The following is a 17,518-nucleotide window of genomic DNA, read 5'->3' on the forward strand; positions in this document are numbered from 1 at the left end:
TCAGCACACTCAAGCGCTCCACCCTGTGGCTGCACAGAATTTTGCCCCGTGGTATTTGTTAATATACAGTAACGCTCAAAAGTTTGGGGTCAGTACTAAGATTTTCTTTTTAAAGAAATTAAAACTTCTATTCAACAAGGACGAATTAAAATGAATCAAAATTGACAGTAAAGACATGCTTTAAAAGATTTGAGTCTAATAAATGCTGTTCTTTTGATGAACTTTCTATTCATCAAAAAATCCTGAAAATAAATGTATCACAGTTTTGACAAAAATATTAAGCAGCCCAAATTTTTTCAACACTGAGATAAGAAATGTTTCTTGAGCACCAAATCAGCATATTATAATGATTTCTGAAGGATCATGTGACATTGAAGAATTGAGTAATGAAGCCAAAAATCAAAGGGATTTCATGCAGACAAAAAAATATACATCGTGGCTATGAATTAAGAATTGTTTCACTTGTTTTATTTGAATCGTGGCCACGAACTAATAATTCTTTTGGAACACGTTGAACTTATTCATTCCCTGACCAACATTGCTACTGAACAAATTATTATAACTGACTTAAAACGAGGTAATAAAACAGTGTGACATATCAGTAAGTCGTGGGAACGAATTGTTAATTTGGGGCCACGATATATATATTTTTTGTCCGCATCTTGTGCAGGCATCCGTAGAAATTTATTATAATTTAAAATATACTGAACAAAATTATAAACGCAATACTTTTTTTTGCCCCTATTTTTCATGAGCTGAACTTAGACTTTTTCTATGTACACAAAAGGCCTATTTCTCTCAAATATTGTTCACAAATCTGCCTAAATTGTGTTAGTGAGCACTTCTTTGCCGAAATAATCCATCCACCTCATAGGTGTGACATATCAAGATGCTGATTAGACAATATGATTATTGCACAGGTGTGCCTTAGGCTGGCCACAATAAAAGGCCACTGTGCAGTTTTACTGTATTGGGGGGGTCCGAAAACCAGTCAGTATCTGGTGTGACCATTTGCCTCGCACAGTACAACACATCTCCTTCGCATAGAGTTGATCAGGTTGTTGATTGTGGCCTGTGGAATGTTGGTCCACTCCTCTTCAATGGCTGTGCAAAGTTCCTGGATATTGGCAGGACCTGGAACACGCTGACGTATACGCCGATCCAGAGCATCGCAAACATGCTCAATGGGTGACATGTCCAGTGAGTATGCAACAACTGGGATGTTTTCAGCTTCCAGGAATTGTGTACAGATCCTTGCAACATGGGCATTATCATGCTGCAACATGAGGTGATGGTCATGGAAGAATGGCACAACAATGGGCCTCAGGATCTTGCCACGGTATCTCTGTGCATTCAAAATACCATCAATAAAACGCACCTGTGTTCGTTGTCCATAACATACGCCTGCCCATACCATAACCCAACCGCCACCATGGGCCACTCGATCAACAACGTTGACATCATCAAACCTCTCACCCACACAACGCCATACACGCTGTCTGCCATCTGCCCTGTACAACCGGGATTCATCCGTGAAGAGAACACCTCTCCAAAGTGCCAGACGCCATAGAATGTGAGCATTTGCCCACTCAAGTCGGTTACAACAACGAACTGCAGTCAGGTCGAGACGCCGATGAGGACGACGAGCATGCAGATGAGCTTCCCTGAGATGGTTTCTGACAGTGTGTGCAGAAATTCTTTGGTTATGCTAACCGATTGTTGCAGCAGCTGTCCGGGTGGCTGGTCTCAGACGATCTTGGAGGTGAAGATGCTGGATGTGGAGGTCCTGGGCTGGTGTGGTTACACGTGGTCTGCAGTTGTGAGGCCGGTTGGATGTACTGTCAAATTCTCTGAAACGCCTTTGGAGGCGGCTTATGGTAGAGAAATTAATATTCAATTCATGGGCAACAGCTCTGGTGGACATTCCTGCAGTCAGCATGCCAATTGCACTCTCCCTCAAAACTTGCAACATCTGTGGCATTGTGCTGTGTGATAAAACTGCACATTTTAGAGTGGTCTTTTATTGTGGCCAGCCTAAGGCACACCTGTGCAATAATCATGTCTAATCAGCATCTTGATATGCCACACCTGTGAGGTGGATGGATTATCTCGGCTGCTCACTAACACAGATTTAGACAGATTTGTGAACAATATTTGAGAGAAATAGGCTAGGCCTTTTGTGTACATAGAAAAAGTCTTAGATCTTTGAGTTTAGCTCATGAAAAATGGGGGCAAAACAACAGTGTTGCGTTTATATCATTTTGTTCAGTTTATATTACAAAACAGTTATAGCCTATAGCCTACTTTAAACTGCAAAAATATTTCACAACTTCAGTAACTGAAACTACACATAAATCAATATCAGAAGCGTTAAAGACAAAACAAATACAGAAAGAGATGATTAAAAAGAGAGGAACAAAAAAGATAAAAGTGTACATGAAGGTGACCTTCCATTCTTCTGCTCAGTTTTTGTATTATTCTTATTCCATCCACAATAAAAAAGACAAAACAAACATACCTCTCGCGCACGGATGAGTTTGTATTTAGGCATGTTGCGGTTTTTGTCCTATACTGTCTGGGTTTCCCAACACAGTACTGGCTCAGTCCAGTTTAGCCTGTTTTCATAGCTCAAAAAATCAGGAAGGCATAAGCTTTGGTACTCTGACAAGAAAAAACATCTGATCTAGACGTGACCTGAATTCAGTCAGAATGTCATTAATGGGGGAAAAAAATCACTCGATCATACAGCAAAAACCTCTGAGCACATGGTTTACTTTGAGTAATAAAAATGCAGATCTTAAAAGAGAACCGGCTTGAGACAGGCCTTTCTTAATCTAGAGAACTTGATTTGGGGTCGCACCAAGTAAAGCCACTGCTGACATGGATATCCAGTGTAAGGAGGGTACGGATGGAAAGAGGATTGGTCTTAAACCACCCATTGCTAAATGCCCAGAGCCACAATGTAAGGACTTTAGGTCAACTAAAAAACATCACTAAACAACATTGCAATGGAGCTTTTGAAAGTCTAAATCCATGTAAATCCCACCCAAAAAAATCACCCCGAACTCCTAAAAAAAATTTTTTTTTTAAATAAATAAGTAAATAAATAAATAATGTTTCTTGTTCTTCTGTAACTGTCTGGCATTTGTTAAGACAAAAAAAAAATGTTTTACTAAAATTTATTTATTCAATGAAAATGTGACTAATACTGAGCAAACTATGTAACTAGATGGAAATAAAGTTGTATGGAAAACTGCAGCTGAAATGAAGCCCCCTTTAATTACTTCCATTCTTATCCAGAAATACTATACATTGGAATAGGAATAAAACATATATAAATGTATGATTAAAATGCTAAAGATAAAAATAAAGCAACGATTCCTGTAACAAACTGTTTTAGTTTGGGAGGCGACATATCAGGACAAGTTTTCATTTATCTCAAATTAGTCTATTACAGCAGTCAGTGGTGTCACTGTGCTATTTTCAGAACGGTCTATCTTATACGAGACTGAGGGGCTCTGTCTCAAAACATGCTTAACTCATCTGAATGAAAAAGGGGAGAGAAGCAAAGAGTAAAAACACATTTTAATCAAGCCTTATTAATCCCCTTTGCTATGGATGGATGGATGGACGGATGGACGGACGCCTATACCTAAAGTCGCTACTTCAAACTTTTATGAGCCCCTCCAGAAGCTTGCGCTCTGCACGTGAACTGCGCCTTGTGGTGTCATCCCAAAGAGACACAAAATCACTTTCAAGTGTTAATTATATACAAATATAGAAATGTTATCCATTTTACAGAAATATAAAATTCCTATAACTTCAAATGAATATGCTATTGTTTTCAATGCCATTCCCTTTGGAGTGTCTTCACTGTTGCAAGGGAATACATTTCCATAGCTAGTTTGCCAACAGAAACAATGCTCAGAAACGTATGCTTTTCTGTAGAGCAACAAAAAAATAACAATAAAATCAGAGCTCTCTTTCAGAGAGAGATAAAAAAATGTCTTGTGTAATAGCCTACAATATTGGAAGAATATTGCAGAGAATTTACCCTGGGAGAAAGTATGGTCTGTCACTTATGAGGCAAAACCAATAAAGTAATAGAAATAACATTTAAATGAATTAAATTAAATTTAAATTAACACAAATGTTACCCAACCAAAGCCTTTGACATTAATATGACATTTAAGTGAATTGCTGTTTATGTCACTCTTCTGAGGAAGAAGTCATTCACTTGTTTTGGCAATGCACACACACAGATAAATTATGGTCCGATTTATTACTGTTCATCCGATCTTATTTTTTAAGTGCCATTTCCTTCTGTTTTAAAGAGGTTTTCTTTGGATTGTTTGACAACTCAAAAGAAAATATAGGGAAATATTAAATAATAAATTTATAAACTAAATTTCACATACATTCATGTTTATAAACGTGTTTATTTGTTTATATGCTTGTAAACAAAAATGTACTGGCTATAAACCTCTCTTCTCTCTATTCATAGATAATCTAGACAAGTAACTAATTTCCATTTCCATCCCTTGTGTCTTCTGAAGGTGTAAATATATTAGTGTTATTGTTTTGTTTGTTACCCTGCCAATCCCTAATCTGTATCTGTGAATCTTACGGTCTTTTGTTTTTTTGTTTGTTACAGATATTATTGCCTTCATGCTTTTACGTATTGTACTGATTAATAAAAGCTGTTGACTCGAAAAACGCTAGGTCCGATTCAGCCCGATACGTAAACAAATCGTTCAGATTGGTTTTGTGAAACGGTTCAATCGATTCACTGATAAGTTCCGACTAAAACGAATGATTCGTTTACAAATTGGACATCCTTCCCTTCAGCTTCAGACAGCATGGATGGACCTGTTGCATATCGACCGTAACGGTTTCCATTCATATTCAACAATTCATATTCAACAATTCAAAAAGCAGGAGACAAAAACAAAGCCAAACCGATGATATTTTTAGACATCATTGGCCACAGCAAATGTGAAAACTTATTAGATCGACTCACCGATTCCATCTTCTGATTTCAGCACCATGATTGCAACGATTTACATATGCGCTGATCTTGTGATTCGGAGATATTACCTGCTGGTTGTTTGACAAAACCCAACACTTTAAGCTGTCAACTTGAAATTTAAAATGTACCGAAAACCACGTCTAAAAAATGAAACTGGAAAGAGTGTTTGAAAGTATTCGCGCAGTAACAGAAGAGACCGGATATCACTGCATGAAAACCTCATGCTCTGCAGACGGGGCGTGTCCTAAAGATGACTAACAACCAATCAGCGTGAAGCCTTGATTTTAGTTTTTTTAGTGTGCGTGCAGATACCCACAAACACACTTGTACATCTTACAAAGGAATGAGAATAGAGGCTAAAAAAAGTTTCAATATAACTACCACTCATGTGGCTTTTTTGATCGTTCTGAGAGCAGCTCATTCAGGGTGGTGGCAGCTAGGCTTGACTGACACTTGTGGGAGGAAAGTTTTATGCATTGGAAAAAAGAACTGCAAACCCATAAATTTGTCCTTTCTAAGTAACAGTAAAAACACTTCCCTACTCTATAAATAGCAAAACATTCATAATGGTATAAGTTTGTATTGCTTGGTTTCAGCTTGGCAGTCAACTGGCAAAACTCTCAAAATGCAATTATGCATATTTATTTTGCAGTTTGTGACAGTAAAGGCTTTTATACTGTTATAATATATATATATATATATATATATATATATATATATATATATATATATATATATATTATAACAGTATAACAGTAAAACATTTTTTTTAAATAAATGCTGCTCTTTGAAATTTTTATTCCTCAAAGAGTTAAATAAAAACTGTATCAGTTTCCACGAAACATATTAAGCAGCACAGCTGTTTTCAACATTGATTAGAAGATATGTCAGTGCAAGTTGTTTACAGTTAAGACAGCTCAAACATGGATTTTAGTAAGGGACTAGCTTAAGCCTGTGACACCAGCCAATGGGGTTTCATTAATAATCCAAACAAAAAACAACGATCAGGAATAAAGGGAGCACAGAAGGCAGGTACACACAAGAAACAACAAACATTGACTGACAAGGCCCAAGAGAAGCGCAAGGGCTATATACTGTATACACAAGGTGTAATAACTTATTGTTATTTATTACTAATAAGGCTAACAAGATAACGAGTTAAAAAGACACACATGGGAAAGACACTTAAGGGGGAAAACTATATACTACAAACATGGCAGAGAAACAGGAAATACCACAAAAGTCCAAACAAGTCAGAGAACACATAACAATTTAGTCCAAAACAGGAAATAATTTCCATACAAACTGCCTGAAAACTAAAAAGTGATACAGCTATTTAAAACTTTGCATGCAGCTTTGCACTGATATGAATTCTTGCAACCTAAAATAATCTGAAAGATAGAAAGCACACAGACAGAATACACTTAGAGCCTTATATGATGATCAAGGGGACATTATAATCAGCCTTCCATCTACTTTTATAAACAGAGGCTTCTTTTTTTCTTCTCGCCCCCAGGAGAATAGTAGTCACATCTCAACCGTGACCAATGGCTGATTATCCTCAACAGGGGATGACCGAGCATATGTGCACAAGTTCTTTGTTTGGGTGTTTACTGAACCTTTAAGATGGTTAAAGAACAAATGTGGAACCATCCTGATATTATAAAGGGCCAAGAAAAATACATCAAAGTTTTTTTTAATAAGTGTGAATCTAAGTTGAGCATCAGGCACAGTGTGATGGCAGCACCTGGAGTTGTGAAACCGATTCATTTTTAAGTTGTTATGGGAAACAGCACACATTTCTCTAAAACATCTCTTTCGGTATTCAAAATACATAAATCTGTTGCAAATATAGCCAGTGTCAACAGTGTTAGAAGCAGAAGGAATACACTGCGCGGCTCATGACGGTTTGTTTGTGTGTTATAAGAGAAGAGGGTGTGGATGGCAAACGGCACAGCATAGTGTTGAAATGACATAAAGCAGACTAAAAACCATAGAACAAACAAGGCGTCTTGCTCAAAGATAATCAACCAAAAAAATTAAGTAATTTTAAAATAAAATAAGTGGGAAAACACTGACGCTGCAGTCACACTCTTTGTGTCAGCAAGACATTTCCATGTTCAAAAGGTTTCGACTTGCTGACTTTTAGACATTTGTATGGTATGTCAAGGCAAACCAACAAGAGAAAACTGCAAGAGATATAGAGTATACACGAGTTTCTGAGATATATAGAAGTATGTTTCTTGACACTTTCTGTGACAAATCAAGACATATTCACAAGACAGCACTTGAGGAAATATCTTGCTGTTCTCAACCAGACTGACATAATGACACTCTTGTGCTTTCTTTGCTTCACCCAGTCACAACTCAATATGTTATTACTTAAATGTCAACGTACTGATGATTAACTGCAACAAGTCAGGGCCATTTTGATCTAACCATTGTTCAATGTTCAAATGAAAGTTTTTTATTTTATTATATTTTTAAGATCTGATGTACAAGAGAATCAAAGAGACTCATTTAAATGGAAATAAACAGTTTCTGGATTTAAAAAATAGATTATAAAATTCCTTTGCCATCACAGGAATAAATTACATTTAAATATGAAAATAGAATACAGCTTTTTTTTTTAAATTGTAATAATATTTCACAATATTAAAATAAATGTAGCCTTGTTAAGATTAAGATACTTGTTTAGTGATTGCAAGACTGAAAAATGTCTGATATTCAATACTGAGATGCTTTGATACATTTTGTAAAAAGTTTCAGTTGTCATGGCAATGAGTGCTTATTAAGTTTCCAATTCTATGCAAGATAATTTAGATGTGTGGGTAGATTCATAACTATACCAAGATCATGTACACACACACACACACACACACACACAAATATAAATGCCATAAAATCCTTCTAATAAAACAATATTACAATAGAAGCAAAATACCCAAGTGCATATTGAATAGAAGTCAAACAAAGTGTTTAAAGTTTGAATTTTAACTGTTTCTATGGCCTTCACTGGGAAGGGATTTCAAGATTTGAAGCATTTCCATAGGAACAATGGCTTCACTTTGGATTTCCTCTCTTACTTATTATTGTTTTATAGTGTGTGTGTGTGTGTGTGTGTGTGTGTGTGTGTGTGTGTGTGTGTGTGTGTGTGTGTGTGTGTGTGTGTGTGTGTGTGTGTGTGTGTGTGTGTGTGTGTGTGTGTGTGTGTGTGTGTGGAAGGGAATAGAATATACAGTTTATACAGTATAAAAATCATTATGTCAATGGAAAGTCCCCATAGAACATGAAAGCACAACCTGTCACGTTTGTGTTTGTATTCATGTCTCAAAACTTCCAAGTTGCCATTACTCTTGTGACCGCACTATAACTTATGTAAATATTTAATAATAAGCTTTCCTAATTAAACCTGTTAATAATTAATAGGCTAATTAAAGTATATTATAATGTGTACATTAATTTGTCACAGTTTCAATATTTGATCATGACACTGAAATGGTCCTTGCCAGCAATGTAGTCTAGAGCAAAGAGTTTCAGAAGAACTGGCCCTTAGCATGCTCTCACCTTTCCAAATAAATAAAGTGTCTCGGAAAAGTTTCCCTGCAGCGACTCCTGTAATTTCACCTTCATATGCACTTCTGGAGACAAATCGCGTACTCTACTGTTGAGCTAATACAGTACACACGTTTGACACACACATGCTCCCGTAATGTGTCACATCAGCATATGGTACAAAAACCATTACACTCTCTCTGACATCAGTGAGGGAGAACCCAAGCAAGTGATTGTGGAAGATGCAATATCTACAAATATCCCAAATATTACTGTGGCATGGAAAATTATTAAATATCTACCATGCAATGCAAGTCACAGATAAGATTTGTGGAATACTTTAAAATAGAAGAAATATTTCCCCAAATGTTGTCCAAACCAGCCAAAAAGAGCTGTTACAAACATTTCCATAATTAACCATTTTTTCTGACTTAAGGCTTTGTGAGCTCCTGCAGCATTAATAAATTATGCGTTTACTGTTATACGATTATTGTTTTGCATGTTTGTTGACCATTTTGTTGTTTTGGTCATCACCATTATTGAGGTCCATTTTCATCTATAAGACTGTTGCACATTTTATCTCTGCATTGCAAGACGTTTTCTTCCTCAGAAGAAATATTAGCAGAATATGCATTGTACTAACAAATGAAAATTTGATTATTTATTAAACAAGAAACTTTAGCTGCCCCAAATTTTTTAGCTGAGGAATATATTTTTGCATTTACAGAACAAACCAAACTCAAAATGGCTAAACAAAGCAGCATTTTTAGGACAAAAAAAATGCATCATGCATGATAGTGTACAACATAATAAGCAAGTCGTAGCATAATCATTCCACTAGAAGGCACTGCAATTAAACTTAACAACATTTTATTAGCCAATATTTTATCTGCATTTTAACCCAAAAAGCAGTACTGCTGTATAGTCCTTAAAGCGCAGCTGCTGACCGCAATTGTAAGCACTGAAAAATGACACACACAAAAAAAACTTTAATTGTATTCAGTAAACCTGGTGTTGGATTATAAAATAAGTAATTGTTTTTCTCGATGCTGGATTTTTATAGTGGCTAATGGCCAAATAATAATCTCTATAAATGTGCCGTTATCTTTTAATAAAGCTATTTTGGTAGAAAAGAATAGGAGAGAGAAAGTCAGGAGAGAGAAATAGAGAGTTGCTCATTCACAACCTAATTCAGAATAGAAACAGTAATGTTCTCTTCTCCCTCTCTGCACTGGAAAGCAGGGCAAAAAACAATACCAAACAAAAATAACACAATAACTGACTGTGGTAACATTAGTGCTCGTGCCATGTCATTTTTCAAAGGCCTCACATTTCCAGCAAATTCGGTTCATTCTCTTTTCCTCTGTAATTTTCTGTCACCTTATGTACTCTCTCCTCCTTCATGCTTTACAGAAACAGCAAACGGCTGATACTGAAAGACAGTGCAGAAGGAGACGGGGGAAACACATGAAAACGTGCAGATTATATTTATCGCATGGTCAAAAAGATAAGGCCGTGTTTAGGGTATAAACTAATAAGAGAAAAAATTAATTTACAAGCTTTATAAACAAATCAGCCAATACTATAACAGCACTCTCCATGTATGCCATTGGTCAATCAAACAGCTAGCCACGCCCCAAATCCACAGCACTGGTTGAGTCAGGCTCCGGAATCATATCTCTTGTGTTCTATATATTATGAATGTGAGTAGTTTGAGTGTAATCTGGACGTACTACATTAGCCATGCTGTCATTATCATGTGACCTACCAGCGTCAGTTACGTCGCTTCCCCGCCATTAATAAATCCTCTCCCGTGGCCTCATTGAACAGTAAAGTGTCTCAGAATCTCACCGGAAGAAATACTTCATCCGGGGACTTTTCGCCAACTCTTTTATGAGTACTGTGAATTCAGACATACTTCTTTTGTCACATATATAGGCCACTATTTTTCGCCCTACTCTAAAGTAGGGAAGTGGGTGATTTCAGATACAGCCTCTGTGTTTCACAGGTTGGGATGCTCAGTCAAACGGACCAATGTTTTGATTTCGCCACAGGGTTCATACTTTTTGGGGAAATCTTGGCTTTCTCATAGTTGTTTGCATTTAACTGGCAAAGGAGAAAGTATTTATCATGAAGAAAACCTGAGGATTTAACATTCAGGTGTTAAATCAATGATTGCAAAAATGATTATAGACTATAACTCTGCGACCCAGAAGAGAGATGGGAGAGTTCAGTACAACAGGTGCACTGAAAAGATTAAAAGTGTAGACATTTTTATTAAGATATGAAGTTAAAATATGTGTTTGTTGTTGGATCTGTGTACATAAGCAAAATAAATGTTGCCTTTGAGGTGAAAATATGTATTATCTGAGCTCTGATGTAGAACCACTACTCGCCGAAACTGCAGAAAACACATCTTCCGAACAAGAGACCAGTCGGGAGAAATGAAATGAGATGAGACTCCTCTGGGAAATGCAGGGCCTTTACTTGATACTGCTTTACCCAGCAGACACAGCTAAAATTCAGACAAGACTCCTCCGATTGACTATGCTGATTCTGTATTCTGATGTGTGTGTGTGTGTGTGTGTGTGTGTGTGTGTGTGTGTGTGTGTGTGTGTGTGTGTGTGTGTGTGTGTGTGTGTGTGTGTGTGTGTGTGTGTGTGTGTGTGTGTGTGTGTGTGAGCCAGTTCTAGCACACAGAGTCTTCTGTTTAACGCGAAGCAGATGTGAGACTTAATCACAATCCGTATAGCGAGATAGTCTGAATATATTTAAATATCATTTCCACCTTAAAACCTAACCCCTAAAATCACCCTGGCTAACTCTGTAATCCCGTAACTTTATCCCTAACAGATCTCTGTGCTGTGAATGAATTACATCAAAATACACAAAATATCAAAAGTAAGAAAACAACTGAAACAATGTATATCTATGGGCTTTTGATCAAAACAGTTTCTGCAAAACTGAAATGATCCATCAAAGAAGCCAATATTATCAGCCAAAGCAGAAACAATTGTAAAACCCAAAAAATGTTAACCACAGTTATAGAAATGAATAATTAGTTCTGGATGCTGATTGCTCTGGGATTTTCAGTGATTCTTACATAGTTTGGCCAGTAGGTGGTGACAAGTGACTGTCTTTATCAATTAGTCAATGAATCATTCATTCAAGCGATTCACTTAGAAAAGTATGGCTGGATCCGAAATCGCATACTTCCCTACTATATAGTAGGCAAAAAACAGTACAGTATGTGACAAAATAAGTATGTCTGAATTCACAGTACTCAGGCAAAAAGTACCCGGATGAACTACTTTTTCCGTTGAGATTCTGAAGTGTTCTTTCTCAGATGGCTGCCTATAAATTACTAAGCACCAGGGTTGAGCAAACAACGCAAGCTTTTATCTTTTAAAAGCTGTATTTAAATGTCAAATGAGACAGCCATCAGAGCATCTTATTAAAACTGCACAGTATTCAAGAATTGTGGGGTCAGTTCACATAGCTGTAGCTCAAAGTGTCAAGATGCTATATTCAATACATTCCTTTAAGGAGGATGTCGAGGGGGCAGAACACCAGGTGTTACTGCAGAGGAAGTGTTGCAAAGGCTGTGGTTGTAGAAACAAAAAGGTCATTCCATTTCAAACCATATTCTAACCCTAACCCCACTGTGTAGAGGTTATGACACATTCACAAACCTTTGAGTCCCCTATATCATTACACAATAATGTGATCAAGAAAGGCAATGTTTGAGAATGAAACAGAGGTGGTTTTTAAAACTCATTCACACAATACAATTTCAATAAAGTTTGGCATTAGCATGTTGCAAAGCTACTAATGTGATACTTAAATGTAAAAAACACACATTACACACTAAAACAGGGCAAAACAGTCCATTTTAATTAGATTCAGATATTTTAATTGATCAATGAAACATAAGTACTGACAGATCTTTTGTTCCATATTGTTGACATACATCAGAGTGAGGCGAAAAGAAAAAAAACGTAGGACTCTGCTTAATCCACCGGTTGTTGATTTGACAGAGGCAGATATGAATATGAGCTTGTAGTCGATTGGAAGAAAGGGGAGGAGTTTAAGCAGGCTAAATGATTGAAGAAGTCCGTCACACTTCACCAGAGAGAAGTCTGTCGTTTCACAAGAAGATCGAGTTATGACATTTTGATATAAAATATAGACCTAAAAACTAATTAGGTTAAAACAAATTTTTATGAAATAACACGCATTTAAGGAAAATATATATTTCATGCCTTCTTTAAGTATGAGAGTAATGTAAATTCACTCATTTCATCTGCCATTTCAGATGGATCTTTTTTCACTAAGCTTGTTACAGTGCATTATGGGATTGCATTCTCAGAAAAGGATACTTGCAATGCTACCTTTGAATCTGTCCAAAAAGTGTAGGCCTATGCCTAAAATGCTTTAAAGTGCCCCTATTATGCAATTTTAAAGGTTCTTAACGAATCAAACTCTTCCCGGCCTAAGCTACAACTACAGTGTTTGAAGGCGGGTCAAAGCAGACACTGTTCACGGGCAGCCGATGAACAGCATAGGGCTGGCATAATGCAAATGTGTTACAAACTCGCATAGGACTTTGCTGGAAGTAAGACTGGAATTACTGTCAAATCATTTCAGCTAGTTCACAATCGGTTCTTTCTTTTTGGGAGAAAATAACCGCATTTGTAGTGCACTTTGGTCTTTAAAACTTTGCAATTTTTTTACATTCACAGACAGTTATATTACACACTGCATGAAAGGTAATATCCGAAAAAGCCAAATAGGGACACTTTAAAACACTGCGGTTGCCAGCTCAATTTATAGTGGTTTTGGAGTTTTTGCTATATCCAAAATGCCTTTCCTGACTGTATAAAAGCTAACATACATCAAGGTTAAAGTCTGAAACGTTTTTGTAAATATTTCTGTACTAAACTAACCACTTTTAAAAAAAAATAGATTGCAGGGCTGCATGGATTGATATATATTTTAAGAATGAATTAGCAGTGTTGTCGCCAAGTGGTTTGAGTTCAAGGCATTTCAAGACTCTCTCTCTCTTTCTCTCTACACATCTCTGATTCCTTCGTTCCTTCTCTCACTTCTGTTTTCCCAGAACACGCTGTACTATGCAAAAGACACTCATTATCACCGCACACCTGTTTTAAAGCTGACAGAGAGAGGGAGCAGGTGAGTTGGTGCCGTAGAGGGCAAAGCAAAGATAATGATAAACTGCAGCAAAACTAAAATATGTGGTGTTTGTGAAGAGAGGCATTATCCTAATCTCTGTATATAGCCTATTGTTTATTTAATGGCTGATATGCGTATATTTAGACAGAAGAGCGGCTGATGGCCGATATAATGCAGATATACATTAAATAATACAATTTAATGAAAGCAAATGAGACGTACACACAAATTATCAAATTAAATCCAATTAAACTTAAATTCTCTCAAAAACATTTTTAATTCAGTAAATGTGCATTATGCAGGTTTCCAACAACTTTTGACTAATGCATTTTTATAAATTTTCAAGTTAGTTTATGATTAATGGACAATGAATTTTAAACATTTTATAGAAATATAACTCACAGAGAGCAATCAATTGCAAGTTAAATATTTTAGAGCCGAACATAATTAGAAAACAATCTTTATTCACCACAGAAATTTTTGATTTTAGACAGTTTTAAATTTTGATCCTTTCCATGAGTTGCAGTTCCATGATCACTATACCAAAATGATCTGGTATTTTTCATGACCAAAGTTTTTATCTAATGTTTTCTATGACTCTGTTTGTCATTGTCAGTACATTTAGTCTCTATCACAATGGAAATCTAGCATTCTATTACTTGGCTAAATGGACACAGTTCTCAAATGACCAAATACTTTAATATAATCAAATAATTGACCTGGTTTAGGCTGGCTGATATTTATCAGTTAAGACTAGTGTCCTTTTATTTTGTATCTGATTGTAAAGCTTTATAGTTAACTTAATCAGAAGCTCTTTAACCTTCAGCACATGAAACATGCAAGACAGGAATCTCTCACTCTACTGGTGTGAACGTACGGTTAACCAATTAAACACCACCATTCTGTGACACTACCAACTGAGAACAAACCACATTGGCTAGACAATCATCGTCAGCATCTAAGCTGTCCATGCGACACTATCTCTGAGAAGTGTCCAGTGAAGACCGAGGTCAGCGCAGTCATTTGCATCACGAGGGCCTGGTGGGCTGTTCTGTTTTCAGCACAGAATTAAAAGTCAGAGCAGCAGCTGCACGATTAAATAAGAAACCTGTTAAAATAGCCCTCTCAAAGAATTATGCTAATGCTCTCCATGTCATGATGAATGATTCAGAGCAAAATCCATTTCTATGGACACAGTATATGAAAGGAAATAACAGAAGCATAAATGTTGCTGAACAACTAGAGCCAAGCCGAGTCTGTCAACTGTGAAACTGAGGGGAAGACAATCGTATATAAATACATACGCATTAGAGGGTGTGTGTGTGGTAGATGGGATATAGAAATATGTAATTGTATTTTTTAAAAGAAGTGTCTTATGCTCATGAACGCTGCATTTATTTGATCGAACATTTAATTAAAAAAAATGTAATATTGTTAAACATTATTACAATTTAAAATATACATTTGTATATTTATATTTTTTCTGGATTTAACAGAAAGTTCAAAAGGACAGCATTTATTTGAAACAGAAATCTTTTGTTACATTATAAATCTCTTACTGTCACTTTTGATCACTTTAGTTTGGGGACCAATTCTCACTATAGAGTTGCTTATTATTGCACAAATGAATGCCTTATTCTGTATGTCCACATTCTACTTCTCTTAATCCTTCCTTTATACCTAAACTTAACCACTGCAACAATTACCTTACTAACTATTAATAAGCAGTAAATGAAGAGTTTGAGGCTAAAGGTAATAGAGAATATGTGTTCCCCAAACTAAAGTGTGACCAAACGTGTTAATTTTGTTTGTCTTTCTGGGATTTTGATAACTGCGATTCTAATTTTCTTCAATGCTACTGGCTCATTACAGTCTATGTGATGACATTTTAATAAAATAGGGGGAAAAAAACAGAAAAAAAACAATCTGAGGTTTTAAACATCGGCATAAGAGCAAAGTCAACAGTGAAGCTCCAAAAGCCATGGCAATAAATTCTTCTGAACTTACTTGGGAGTCTGATGTAACACTGCAATATATCTGTGACAGGGTGATGCATAAAACATCTCCCACATCTAATAAAACAGTATTATGAATAGTCTGTGTCAAAGTTTAGATACATTGACTTACATGTGGGAGACTGTATTCGCCCTCATTTTAAACATAATACAGTCATTGCCTGCAGGGCTATCGCAAGAACATACAGAATGACAAACCGAACTCGTATTTATTATAACTGATGTAGACCAAGTTCTATATTAAAACAACACTAAAACACAAGATAGTCCATCCTACAACTACACCCAAACTCATTTGCATTATGCCTACACTTAATAAACATGAGTCACAAAACCTCATCAATTCCACCAACAACACAATTAAAAAAAACTTAAGGATGAACCAATACCAGGCTAAGGTTAAGATGATGTGCTTCCCCTTTAAAAACACATTTCCTTGAAATACTTTCAAGTTTTGAGTCACCGCACGACCTACACATCTCAGCATAAACGCTCCCGATAAATGATTCATTATTAAAGTGTCTACGTTCACAAATCACTGTTAATTTGAACAGAAAAGCAAGCACAATGTATGCTGAATTTGGCATGGCAGAAAGCGTGTAAGAACCACTAAAAACCTGTCACTCATCGAAGTTCATTGCAATCTCACATAGTTCCGTTATAACCAATTAAGCTGACTGCACAATGAATTTCTTATTTACATAATTATTTGTTATAATGAGAGGATTTGCGAGCAAGCAGAACTTCAGAACCCACTCATCGCTCAAAACGCAGGAGTTTTTGTTAAACGCCTCTGATTGGCCACTGCTTGGGATGCTGACAGCCTGTTCCAATAAAGCCCATGTCTGGAGCAGAGCAGAGAAAGCATCAGACAGTGGCAGAAACCCCAGAGGCAGCCTCGGTTTATGATGTCATTACTCATTGCTTTGAAAGATGCAGCTCCAGAACTCAACTCCACATATTAGGGCACAAATGCACCATAGTCCTATGGCCTCTATAGCAGAAGTGGAAAGTGCTGATCCATTCAGGAGGGTGAATGAACTCAAACCAAAAACTAAAATTGACTCACAAGTATGAGTTTCTTTCTTCTGCGGAACGCAACAGGTTCATCTGAATAATATCCTGGCCACTCTTTAAAACGTATTTTCAATATAATGAAAATTAATCAGGATTGAGGTGTCAAGGTCCAAAAATTACAATAAAGCACCATAAACATATGACAAATATCAAGAGGTCAATTAAAGTACCGTATTCAAAGTTTGAAGCCATGAAAACCAAAACAGAAGTGTAAGTCTGATTGTTAAATGATTTTAAATTGTTTGATTCAGTTTACATAACCGGACTGAATTATTTTTTTGCCTAATGAAGTGAAAGATTATTACATAAACTAAATTCCAGTCCGTTTTTTTTTTTTTTTTTTTTACACAAAGCTTACTGTATAACTTAAAGCAATCAGAAGGCTTTGAAATTAAATGATGGAAGTGAATAATGACACAATTACACAATTTACACTTTATTTTAAGGTGAACTACTCCTTTAAGACTCTGAGAGAAGAGGCAACTTGTTAGGTGAAATTACTGCGTGTAGGTTTCCACTCTCCTCTGCTCATCCCTGATGGAGATCTGAGATGAGAGGATGTGAAAATGAGGGACCGATTTTAGGACAGGAGTTGGATATTAAGCAGATGCAATAAATGAGAGAGCCCAGGGATAATAGATTTAGGAGA

General features: G+C 36.3%; 1 protein-coding gene across 3 annotated transcripts in view; it reads right to left on the reverse strand.

Moving 5' to 3' along the window:
• cyth1b (cytohesin 1b) overlaps positions 1-17,518 on the reverse strand; it is a 71,367-nt gene that overhangs the window by 36,264 nt on the left and 17,585 nt on the right. The window contains exon 1 of one of the 3 annotated variants that reach the window (XM_077200476.1): positions 5,021-5,255. The exons of the other annotated variants lie outside the window; for them this stretch is intronic. Within the exon in view, the coding sequence (XP_077056591.1) occupies positions 5,021-5,048 (28 nt within the window). The 5' untranslated portion in view covers positions 5,049-5,255. Of the gene's footprint in view, positions 1-5,020; positions 5,256-17,518 lie in introns of those variants that run through there. 3 annotated transcript variants of the gene reach the window in all.

Source organism: Siphateles boraxobius, unplaced genomic scaffold (genome assembly GCF_051911475.1).
Source record: "Siphateles boraxobius isolate OS27281-9 unplaced genomic scaffold, OSU_SipBor_1 46, whole genome shotgun sequence".
Taxonomy (NCBI): Eukaryota; Metazoa; Chordata; class Actinopteri; order Cypriniformes; family Leuciscidae; genus Siphateles; species Siphateles boraxobius.